The sequence below is a fragment of the Mobula birostris genome, chromosome 14, assembly GCF_030028105.1.
Source record: "Mobula birostris isolate sMobBir1 chromosome 14, sMobBir1.hap1, whole genome shotgun sequence".
NCBI classification, from domain to species: domain Eukaryota; kingdom Metazoa; phylum Chordata; class Chondrichthyes; order Myliobatiformes; family Myliobatidae; genus Mobula; species Mobula birostris.
Genome location: NC_092383.1, coordinates 3,829,560 through 3,842,152, shown reverse-complemented (window position 1 = coordinate 3,842,152; position 12,593 = coordinate 3,829,560). Strand labels below are relative to the sequence as shown.

The 12,593-nt window shown below is 45.3% G+C and overlaps 1 protein-coding gene across 1 annotated transcript in view; it reads right to left on the bottom strand.

Annotated features, from left to right (window-relative positions):
- The window catches only part of strc1 (stereocilin 1), a 79,664-nt gene that overhangs the window by 54,244 nt on the left and 12,827 nt on the right, over nt 1–12,593 (bottom strand). Inside the window, exons 4-6 of the mRNA XM_072277870.1 lie at nt 9,774–9,928; nt 7,695–7,881; nt 2,581–2,696 (exon numbers count right to left, since the gene is read on the bottom strand). Of these exons, the coding sequence (XP_072133971.1) occupies nt 2,581–2,696; nt 7,695–7,881; nt 9,774–9,928 (458 nt within the window). The remainder of the gene's footprint in view (nt 1–2,580; nt 2,697–7,694; nt 7,882–9,773; nt 9,929–12,593) is intronic.

Below are 12,593 nucleotides of genomic sequence, written 5' to 3'. Positions count from 1 at the left end.
TCAAATAACAAGCAATGATCCCCATCCTCTCAAAAATTGGGAGAAAGACTGAATGTGGGGGGGGGGGGAATCAAAAGCTGCAAAAGATCACAGTGTTGAAGCCCAGTTGCCTGAACCCTGATTCCATTGGAACCTACAGCACAGAGATTCATTCACCTCGCTGTATCAATGGCAACTCTTTGAAAGAACACTGAAGTTGCTCTCTCCACTCTCCCCTTGCTCACAAGGGAGCTGAAAAAGGAAACAATCAGCTTTACTTGTTCAATGTACAAATGCGCCGTGGCGTCAATAACCAACATAGTCCGAGGATTCGTTGGGGGCAGCCTGCAAATGTTGCCATGCTTCTGGCGCCAGCATAGCTTGCCCACAACTTACTAACTTGTAGATCTTTGGAGTGTGGGAGGAAATCAGAGCACCCAGAGGAAACCCACGCAGTCATGGAGAGAATGGACAAACTCTTTACAAATCAGCAACGGGAACTGAACCCCAGTCACTGGTGCCTTAAAGTGTTACACTACCGTGCTCGGTCTCTCCACCCTGTCCTTCTCTTACTGACCTGTAAACATTGTATTCTTCTACTGGCGTTCTCATATTTCTTTACAATGTAAGAGGCCCTTTGGCCCTTCGAGTCCATGATAACTCCCACAGCAATTCCTATCCCCAAACATTTCCCAATAACCAATACGCTTTCACCTGCCCAGTAAACGCCCCTGATTCTCCTCCACACGGGGGATAATTTATAACATATAATTAACAGAGTTTTCTTTTTTTTGGCGTGTGCCCGCGTGCGTGCGAGTCTATGCATGTGAGTCTGTATGTACGTGTCTACATGTGCGTGCCTTCACGTCTGTGCGTGTGCGTCGGCATGACCGTGCGTGCATCTGTGATGATGTCTTTCTCATGCCTTTACAAGGCGCGGAGCGAGAGAGAGCGACTGTGTGGCGTGCCACTCCTCACACAGGCAATTTCGCAGTATTTTCCCTTTATCTTATGAGATCGAGTTGTGATCTCGACACTCAATCCGGCACGGATGGAACGTGTACTCGGGAGCGGACTTGACTAGTTTCGAACCCGGGAACCTCCGCTACCGGGTCCAATGTCGTTGCGCCACCAGCTGGCCCTAACAGAGTTTTCTAACACCCCTTTGGAAGGGCAGTCCCGTTTTTCTGTAAGCTTCTAATGTGTAGTTCACGTTACGATGTGTTTCAGGTTTCTGGTCTCTCCTTTTTTTGTTGCTATCTTGGGCGATTTTGAACCGGGGTGGCCCACAGATAACAGCCTGAGCTGAACTGAATATGCCTGGACTCTGGATTTTGTGTTTTGGAGTCTGTACTTTTTGCTCATTTTTTGTTGCTGTTTGCTCGATTTGTTTGCGCTGGGGGGTGGTGGGGGGAGAGGTTAATGTTTTTCTTTGAATGGGTTCCATGGTGCTTCTTTGTTTCCTGGTTGTCTGTGGGTAAGATGCATATCAGGGTTGTTTTCTGCATACATCTTTGAAATTCTGTTTCCAGACCACACTACCATTCAAGTTTATCCTGGCAAGCCTAACCTTCAATGTTCATTTGCCAATAATTTATTTTTCACAATCCCCACTCTAATATCCTATTTTACTTTAATGCAACACAGGATTATCTCATCTTTACCACTGAATATTTTACACAATACATCCAGCTTTCCTTGTCTGGATTGTACGAAGTCTCCAACCCTCCCTCGCAGGTCACTCCCCCATTCTTGGAACTGCTCCCGTTTCTCTTCCCAATCTGTCACCTGGCTTCGTACAGCAACTGCTCTGTCCGAGGCCGCTAGAAAGTTCAGAGAGTTGTTGTCTTGGCTCTGAACACCACCGAAACTAGCCTCCCCTCCAACGGACTCCGTCTGATCTTCTTGCAGTCTCCGTAAACCACCCAAAATATCAAAGATCCCACCCACCCAGACATTCTCTCTTCACCCCCCTCTCCTATCGGGCAGGAAATACAAAAGCCTGAAAACACGTAGCATGGGGCTCAGGGCCAGAGTTCATCCTGCTGCTATCAGACTATCGAGTGGATCTCTGGAACAATAAGATGGACTCTTGGCCTCGCAATCTACCTCGTTATGATCTTGCACTTTATCGTTTACCTGCAATGCAACGTTTTCAGTAGCTGTTCACTTTATTCTGCATTGTTGTTGTTGTTTTACCTTGTTCTACTGCAATGCACTGTGTATTGATTGGATCTGTATGAACAGCGTACAAGACAAGCTTTTCTCTGTATCTTGGTACACGTGACAATAATAAGCCAATTCCTATCCTCATGCACACAGGCTTTGGATCGAGTTTGCTGACTTCCCCGATCCCATGGGCCCTCACTTTTTTAAATGGTCTCCTCCGTGGGACTGTGATGGGGGGACACGGACACTCTCAACTTTTAACAAGCACTTGGATTACCAAGACAGAGAGCGCCATGGACCAAGCACTGGCAAACAGGATTAATGCAGATGGATACCCTGACAGTCTGCACGGAGACAGTGGGCCAAAGGGCCTGTTTCTGTGCTGTCCAACTCCACGACTCTGAGGGCCTGAGAGTAGGCTGCAATACTCACCTCTCAAAGTCAGATTTTCCAATTGTTTTGCCCCCTTTTAGGACGGTGTGGATGAGAAACCTTTCCTGGATTGTGGTCAGTTTACTGGCCAGCAGGTCATCCAACACAATGAGTATCTGGTGAAAGAAAGGAGGAAAAGAATCAAGCGTTCTCATCTAGTAAGAAAAAGTATGAAAAAGACAAACTACCATTTAACTGAGTAACAAATTATTTATTTAAGTGAAGTGAAATACAGTTCTAATTAGAATACTACCAATACTACTACAATACTACAAAAGTGTGTATTAGTTCCTAATAGTTTTCAACAAAGGAATTCAATCAGTGTAGGTTGCCGTGTTCTTTTGATTGATTGTAAATGAACAAAATCAGTGCGAACACCAAGTGCAGATAATGGACTGCCTTCAGACAATGCTTTTGACAATTACACCCTCCAAATCTTCATTTTCATTGTAATATTCAAGGTAATTATCAATACCTTCAATTTCTTCATAGTTCCTAACTTGTTGAAGTCGAGAAATCACTCCTGGCCATTTCTGGCATCTCCAAGCCTGAGTGCTTGAGACTACACTGAGCAAAACAGTTCTGAATTGTCTTATTTCTCAGCAACTATCGGTGACAAAAGTCACTGCTTTTTGAACACAAACACACACAACTGACGCTATTTAAAAACTGTTCGCTCTAAGAACAGTCTAGCATCTAACGGCCAGATGATGTGCACTCAACTGATGTTAGTTAGAAACTGTTCAGCAAGGTACGTTTGTAATTAAACAGCAGTGTCCCAAATAAACAAAGGGAATCCCAACTATTTTCTTGAGTAGTCTTTGTTAAGAGTTGTCCCAAATAAGCAGCTGCATCGATTAACCGATTGTCCAGTTAACCAGAATCCTCGGTTTATCAAAAATTAAATTAAATAGTGCAAAATGAGAGCAAAAACATGAAGCACAAAAGAAAATCACTGACAGAAACTGCACATCAAATGTTTTCATTCAGAGGGTGGTGCGACTATGGAACAAGCTGCCATCGAAGAGATAGATGTAAGTTTGTATTAGATTAGATTAGATTGTGAGGACACTCAGTCCTCGTTTATTGCCATTTAGAAATGCATGCATTAAAAAATGATACAATGTTCCTCCAGAGTGATATCACAAAAAAAAAACAAGACAAACCAAAGACTAACACCAACAAGACCACATAATTATAATATATAGTTACAGCAGTGCAAAGCAATACCATAATTTGATAAAGAGCAGACCATGGGCACAGTAAAAAAAAAAGTCTCAAAGTTCCGATCGACTCCCGATAGTCCCGATAGCAGGCAGCAGAAGGGAGAAACTCTCCCTGCCATAAACCTCCAGGCACCGACAACAGTCGATGCATTAGAAGCACCCGACCACAGCCGACTCTGAGTCCATCAGAAAACTTTGAGCCTCCAACCAGCCCTTCCACACCAAGCACCGAGCACCATCTCTGCCGAGTGCTTCGAGCCGGTCCCAGCTGCTGAGCAACAAGCAAAGTCAAGGATTTGGGGCCTTCTCCTCCAGAGATTCTGGACCACACAGTAAAAGTGAAAGCGAAAAAGGCATTTCAGAAGTTTCTCCAGATGTTCCTCCATTCTCTCACATCTGTATCCATCAGATCAGGATTGTGCACGGCATCCTACTTGACAGATTACAGATATCATTCACCGGAGTGGCCGCACAAGCTGCGTCGTGCCACCATCTTCTCCTCCTCCTTGTATGTTGGGACCCAGGCTGTAAAAACAGGGGACAAGCTCTCCTCTACAATCACTCTGAGCACCGGTGCCCCACAAGGCTGTGTACTCAGCTCCCTGCTGTACTCACTGTACACCCATGATTGTGTAGCCAAGTTTACATCAAACTCAATATATAAGTTTGCTGATGACAACAATTGTAGGCTGTATCTCGGGTAATGATGAGTTTGAGTACAGAGAGGAAATTAAGAACCTGGTGGCATGGTGCAAAGACAATAACCTATCCCTCAACGTCAGCAAGACGAACGAATTGGTTGTTGACTTCAGAAGGAGTAGCGGACCACACGACCCAATTTACATCGGTGGTCCACAAGTGGAACAGGTCAAAAGCTTTAAGTTCCTCGGGGTCAATATCACAAATGACCTGACTTGGTCCAACCAAGCAGAGTCCACTGCCAAGAAGGCCCACCAGCGCCTTTACTTCCTGAGAAAGCTAAGGAAATATGGCCTGTCCCCTAAAACCCTCACTAATTTTTATAGATGCACCGTAGAAAGCATTCTTCTAGGGTGCATCACAACCTGGTATGGAAGTTGTCCTGTCCAAGACCGAAAGAAGCTGCAGAAGATCGTGAACACGGCGCGGCACATCACACAAACCAATCTTCCATCTGTGGACTCACTTTACACCGCACGCTGTTGTAGCAGTGCTGCCAGGATAATCAAGGACACGACCCACCCAGCCAACACACTTTTCGTCCCTCTTCCCTCCGGGAGAAGGCTCAGGAGCTTGAAGACTCGTACAGCCAGATTTGGGAACAGCTTCTTTCCAACTGTGATAAAACTGCTGAACGGATCCTGACCCGGATCTGGGCCGTACCCTCCAAATATCCAGACCTGCCTCTCGGTTTTTTTGCACTACCTTACTTTCCATTTTTCTATTTTTGATTTATAATTTAATTTTTAAATATTTACTAATTTTTACTATTTTTAATATTTAATATTTGTAATCCAGGGAGCGGGAAGCGTAGAATCAAATATTGCTGTGATGATTGTACGTTCTAGTGTCAATTGTTTGGTGAAAATAAAGTATAAAAGTACAAAAGTATGTAATATTTAAGAGAAGTTTACGTAGGAACATGGAAGAGGGACAAGGAGGACTGGTCCGGGTGCCTATAGGTAAAAGGCTAGGTCGGCACAAAATAGATGGGCTGAAGGGCCTGATTCTGTACTGTGGTGTTCTACAGGGTCTTCTCCAAGGATCACCATCCTGACGTGGAGGAGAGGTTTGTGAGTTCCTGACATCCTAAGACAATGCCATCTAGAGTTTAGCTCCTGGCAGGGTCACTCATGGTGGTAAGATCAGGGCGGGTTCCAGACAAAGGACAATCCAACCAAGACCTTTACGGTGGAGCAGGCAGGAGATGATGACACATCCCAGTGGCAGTGAAGGTGGAGGAAGGCAGCAGTAGTGAAGTGTCCTCAGTCATCTTGCACTCCATCCACTGAACCCTGATCCCGATCTGTCAGGGACGGTGTGGTGACTGATCATGCATCAGCCTCCCCACGTTAAACAAAGTCACGCACAGGTGTTCTCCATTATGGGAATCCACCTAATGATCCTGGACATGTAGATCCCCAATCGTTCTCTACTACCTCCTGACAACCCAATGGACAATCCCTCAGCAGGACATCATACTCAACTCGAGTGGTTACGTTACTCTGCACCAGGGGTCCTTAACCTTTTTTACGGATCACTTTGGCAGTCCGATGAAGCCTGGGGAGCCTATCTCAGAATAATGTATTTGAATATATAAAATAAAAAAACACTGGAATACAAAATAAACCAATTGTATTGAAATACAGTTATCAACATGCATAAAAAACAAATTTGTGGTATAATAATATATGTGCTTCTTTCTTAATGCACTAAATAAGATGATACATTTATTTCAAGCAACACACATCAAAGTTGCTGGTGAACGCAGCAGGCCAGGCAGCATCTCTAGGAAGAGGTATAGTCGACGTTTCAGGCCGAGACCCTTCGTCAGGACACCTTTATTTACTTACTGAGATACAGCATGGAATAGTCCCTTCTGACCCTTCGGAGCCAAGCTGCCAGCAATCCTATGATTTAATCCTAGCCTAATCACGGGTCAATTTACAATGTCCGATTAACTTACCAACCGGTACGTCTTTGAACTGTGGGAGGAAACCCAAGCACTTGGAGGAAACCCACACAGGCACAGCGAGAACGTAGAAACTACTTTCAGACAGCGATGGAATTGAACCCAGGTCACCGGTACTGTAAAGCGTTGTGCTAACCACTACACTACCATGCAATGGGAATCAAACCCGGGTCGCTGGTACTGTAAACCGTTGTGCTAACCACTACACTACTGTGCCAACCTAGCTGTAATTTAACAACTTTGATTTGAAAATATCAGCGACTTCTAAAGGTAACAAAGTCACAGGTACTCCTTTGGTTTGTTGCCTACATTCATAATTAAAGAACATACTAAATTTCCATTAGAGCTTAGAGAATTTTTTTTTCCCCCATCCAAGTTCACTGACCCCCTAGAATCTATCCCTGGAGCCCAGGTTAAGAACACCTGCTCTACATGGCAATAATACAGTAAATACCCCAGTGACCACGAAGTAACAGAGTGGTGAAGGTAAACTGTGTTGTTTGTGGAATCCTACTGTGCATTCCAATGTTACATCAGAAAAACTGAAACACAAACATGGCAGCCAGCTTAGTCACATCAACTTCTCCACGTTCAACAAAAGGTGTAAGTGTTTGTCTTAAATGTCTTTTGTTGTGATTGTGACACCCTGTCAGGCATTGCGAATGCAAAATACTGCAAGTTGCTTGGCAACGTCGACGGCAGGCAGCCTGCGTGAGTTAGGTTGTCGTGTGGACCAAGCCCCTGTGCTGCGGCATTGCCACCTAGGGGAGGAGGCACTGGAGGTGGTGCAGGAGAGAACAGAGGGCACTGGAGTCCGTGCTGAGTTGGAGTCTGGCCACTCCTCTCGGGGCTGTTCTCCGGGTTCACTCCCTGGAAGAGAAGCGGGGTTTCCTTGGCGGACACAGTGCCAGTCAAGCTGATTTGCCTTCGTCTGCTGAACCAGCACGAGGTGGGGAACTGCTGCGTACTTGTTCTTGCAGAAACGTGGCTCCAGGACAACATCCCGTGTACCATCAATCTTCAGGCCATGACACTCAGGGACTTCAGCTGATATTATTTTTTGTGTGACTGTATGTGCTCTCGTTACTGTATGTGGTGTGTTTTGCACTTCGGACACTGTTTTGTTTTAATGAACACGTGTGTATGGTTGAATGACAATTAAACTTGAACTTGTTTGGGGTTATCCTGAGACTGAGAGAGCTGTCTCTTTACAGTACCTGACTACGGGAGAGACGCTGAAACCTCTCGAATGGCAGGAACACCAGCAGCTTACTCATGTGCTGCAGGAAGGTCAGAGGCCACGTGGTCACAGAGTTAAACCTCCCAGAGCTTAATACCCACTGGACGAAGGCTGCCCTCTGGTCATCAGACAGCTCCCCAAAGACCTGGTCAACCACTGCTAACCTGAAGTGGAAAAAAACACAGCAGTCAGTGAAGTGAATCGTAAACACAGGAGTCAGTGAAGTGAATCGTAAACACAGGAGATTCTGCGGATTCTGGAAATCTTGGGCAACAGGCACAAAATGGTGGATAAACTCAGCAAGTCAGGCAGCGTCCAGGGAGGGCCTCTGCACAAAGAAGGGGGTCTGATTATTTCCAAAAAAACAAGCGGTAAGTGAAGTGAATTGTAAACATAAGAGAGTCTGCAGAAGCTGAAAATCTTGAGCAACACCCACAAAATGCTGGAGGAATTCAGCAGGTCAGGCAGCATCAATGGAGGGGAATAGACAGTTGATGTTTCGAGCCAAGACCCTTCAACAGGACTGGAAAGGAAGTGGACAGAAACCAGAATAAGAAGGTCGGGGGGGGTGGGGGGGTACAAGATGGGAAGTGGTGGGTGAAGCCAGGTTGGTAGGGGAGGGGAATGAATTGAAGCTGGTCGGGGATAGTTCAAAGAGCTTCTTCCCCCTTCCTTTCCAGTCCTGATGAAGCCAGGTTGGTAGGGGAGGGGAATGAATTGAAGCTGGTCGGGGATAGTTCAAAGAGCTTCTTCCTCCTTCCTTTCCAGTCCTGATGAAAGGTCTCAGCCCAAAACGTCAACCATTTATTCCTCTCCATAGATGCTGCCTGACCTGTTAAATTCCTCCAGCATTATGTGTGTGTCGTTCAGGAAACGGACAGTCGATGTATTAGGTTGGTCGAGACCCTTCATCTGGGCTGGAAAGGTGGAGGGGAGATAATCAGTACCTAACGGTGTGGGGGGGGGGGGGAGGCAGGAGCTGGGAGGTGATAGGTAGAAATGACAAGGGGCTGAAGAACACACATAACATGCTGATGGAACTCAGCCAGTCAGTCAGTGCCTATGGAGAGGGGGTATCACGGAACCATAGTGGTTAACACAACGCCATTACTGCTCAGGGCATCGAAGTTCGGAGGTACAATTTTGGCGCCGTCTGTAAGGCATCTGCACGTTCTCCCTGTGACCGTGTGGGTTTCCTCCAGGTGCTCTGCTTTTCTCTCACAGTCCGAAGGTGTACTGGTTAGGAGGCTAATCGGTAATCATGATTAGGCTAACGTTAAAAAGGTGGCTTGTTGGGCCGGAAAGGCCTGTATCGCGCTGTATCTCTAAGTAAATAAAGAGTTGTCGTTTCAGGCCGAGACCTTTCATCAGGACTCAGGGCTGAAGAAGATGGAATCTGATTGGAGAGGAAAGCGTACCACAGAATAAAGGGAAGGGGGTGACAAGGGAACCAGAGGGAGGGATGTGCTAGTGATGGCCAGAAGAAGAAAGCCCTTAACTCCGAGTGGAGTCATTGGGACGCTGTCATGACGGCATTTTTTTTTAGCAGGCTTTCTTATTCTTACGAGGTCAAGTTGCTAGCTCGACGGATGGAAAGTATGCAAGGGAGCCAGCTGGATTCCAACTCAGGAGCCTTCGCTCCGAAATCCGGCGTTGATGCCACTAAGCCACCAGCCGGCCTAGTGATGACCAGGGGAGGGGTAAAAATGGTAAAAGATGGACCAGAATTCAGAACCCTTCAACGTCTCATTCACTATGATCCAGACAAACAGGTCTCAACAATGACAAATTCAGGTGTCTGCTGATAATCTATTACACTTAAATTAGGATCATTATCTGAATGAAATGATTCAGCCAACTAGGAACTCACTGGTTATAAAACTGACTGTAGGAGGTTACTTGAATTTGGAAAATTTTGAACTTTGTTGTAAAGAGGGAGTGAAGCTTTCAAACTATAGGTGACAGTACATACAAGTGAATTTTGTGTGAAAAGGATGGGAAGTGAAACAAAGGCAGTATTTAAAGATCTTTAGTGTTGAAGGGACACGCGACGCACACTTCCTCCGTGTCCAAGGTCACTGGTAGTGCTCGGATTTCGGATGCTGATAGGTGAGGTAGTAAATAAACGAACTCTGGAAACATATTTGGGTCGGTGAGCAGTATTCTTTTGAAAAAGACCGATGCCAGAACCGTCCTCAGATCATCCCGAATCTGAAATTAAAAGCAGATTTGTAAAACTAGAAATCAGAAAAAAAATCATATTTATCCCAAAATAAAAACAAAGCTATGGTTAAAATATTTAATAAATAAATATTTAAATATTTAATAATTCATCATTTTGATAGGCTTCTTTCACTAGCAGATAACTTTCCTTATAAATCACACCTTCTCAAACAAGAGAAAATCTGCGGATGCTGGAAATCCGAGCAACACACACAAAGTGCTGGAGGAGCTCAGCAGGCCAGGCAGCACCTATGGAAAAAAGTACAGTTGATGTTTCGGGCCGAGACTCTTCAGCAGGACTGGAGAAACATTTTCCCATCTTTCTATTTTTTTGTTCTTATAAGTACGGCGTGCTACAGGCCATTCTGGCCCAATTACACCCAAATGACCAACTAACCTACTAACCGGAACGCCTTTGGAATGGGGGAGGTAACGGGAGCACCCAGAGGAAACCCACACGATCATGGGGAGAACGTACAAACTCTTTACAAGCAGTGGCAGGAATCGAACCCCCGTCTTACTGTCGGCGCTGTAAAGCCGTTGTGCTAACTGCTACGCTCACATGCTGCCCTTAAACAGAACAATGTCAACCCCAACTTTGTCAACATCCCAGAGACAGCGAGGCCACGACACGTCAAGATGTTGAAGATCAGGAGGATCAAAGTCAAACTCAAAGTAAATTTATTATTGGAGTATGTACATTACACCGTAAGACCGTAAGATATAGGAACAGAATTAGGCCACACCGTAAGACCATAAGATATAGAAACCATAGAAACTACAGCACAGAAACAGGCCTTTTGGCCCTTCTTGGCTGTGCCGAACCATTTTCTGCCTAGTCCCACTGACCTGCACACGGACCATATCCCTCCATACACCTCTCATCCATGTATCTGTCCAATTTATTCTTAAATGTTAAAAAAGAACCTGCATTTACCACCTCGTCTGGCAGCTCATTCCATACTCCCACCACTCTCTGTGTGAAGAAGCCCCCCCCCAATGTTCCCTTTAAACTTTTCCCCCCTCACCCATAACCCATGTCCTCTGTTTTTTTTCTCCCCTTGCCTCAGTGGAAAAAGCCTGCTTGCATTCACCCTATCTATACCCGTCATAATTTTATATACCTCTATCAAATCTCCCCTCTTTCTACTACACTCCAGGGAATAAAGTCCTAACCTATTCAACCTTTCTCCGTAACTGAGTTTCTCAAGTCCCGGCAACATCCTTGTAAACCTTCTCTGCACTCTTTCAACCTTATTTATATCCTTCCTGTAATTTGGTGACCAAAACTGAACACAATACTCCAGATTCGGCCTCACCAATGCCTTATACAACCTCATCATAACATTCCAGCTCTTATACTCAATACTTCGATTAATAAAGGCCAATGTACCAAAAGCTCTCTTTACCACCCTATCTACCTGTGACGACACTTTTAGGGAATTTTGTATCTGTATTCCCAGATCCCTCTGTTCCACCGCACTCCTCAGTGCCTTACCATTAACCCTGTATGTTCTACCTTGGTTTGTCCTTCCCACGTGCAATACCTCACACTTGTCTGTATTAAACTCCATCTGCCATTTTTCAGCCCATTTTTCCAGCTGGTCTAAGTCCCTCTGCAGGCTCTGAAAACCTTCCTCACTGTCTACTACACCTCCAATCTTTGTATCATCAGCAAACTTGCTGATCCAATTTACCACATTATCATCCAGATCATTGATATAGATGACAAATAACAATGGACCCAGCACTGATCCCTGTGGCACACCACTAGTCACAGGCCTCCACTCAGAGAAGCAATTCTCTACCACCACTCTCTGGCTTCTTCCATCGAGCCAATGTCTAATCCAATTTACCACCTCTCCATGTATACCTAGCGACTGAATTTTCCTAACTAACCTCCCATGCGGGACCTTGTCAAAGGCCTTACTGAGGTCCATGTAGACCATATCCACTGCCTTCCCTTCATCCACTTTCCTGGTAACCTCCTCGAAAAACTCCAATGGATTGGTCAAACATGACCTACCACGCACAAAGCCATGTTGACTCTCCCTAATAAGTCCCTGTCTATCCAAATGCTTGTAGATTCTGTCTCTTAGTACTCCCTCCAATAACTTACCTACTACCGACGTTAAACTTACTGGCCTATAATTTCCCGGATTACTTTTCCATCCTTTTTCAAACAACGGAACAACATGAGCCACTCTCCAATCCTCCGGCACCTCACCTGTAGACAGCGACATTTTAAATATTTCAGCCAGGGCCCCTGCAATTTCAACACTACTCTCCTTCAAGGTCCGAGGGAACACTCTGTCAGGTCCCGGGGATTTATCCACTTTAATTTTCATCAAGACAGCAAGCACCTCCTCCTTTTCAATCTGTACAGTTTCCATGATCTCACTACTTGTTTCCCTTAATTCCATAGACTTCATGCCAGTTTCCTTAGTAAATACAGACGCAAAAAACCTATTTAAGATCTCCCCCATTTCCTTTGGTTCCACACATAGCCGACCACTCTGATCTTCAAGAGGACCAATTTTATCCCTTACAATCCTTTCGCTCTTAATATACCTGTAAAAGCTCTTTGGATTATCCTTCACTTTGACTGCCAAGGCAACCTCATGTCTTCTTTTAGCCCTCCTGATTTCTTTCT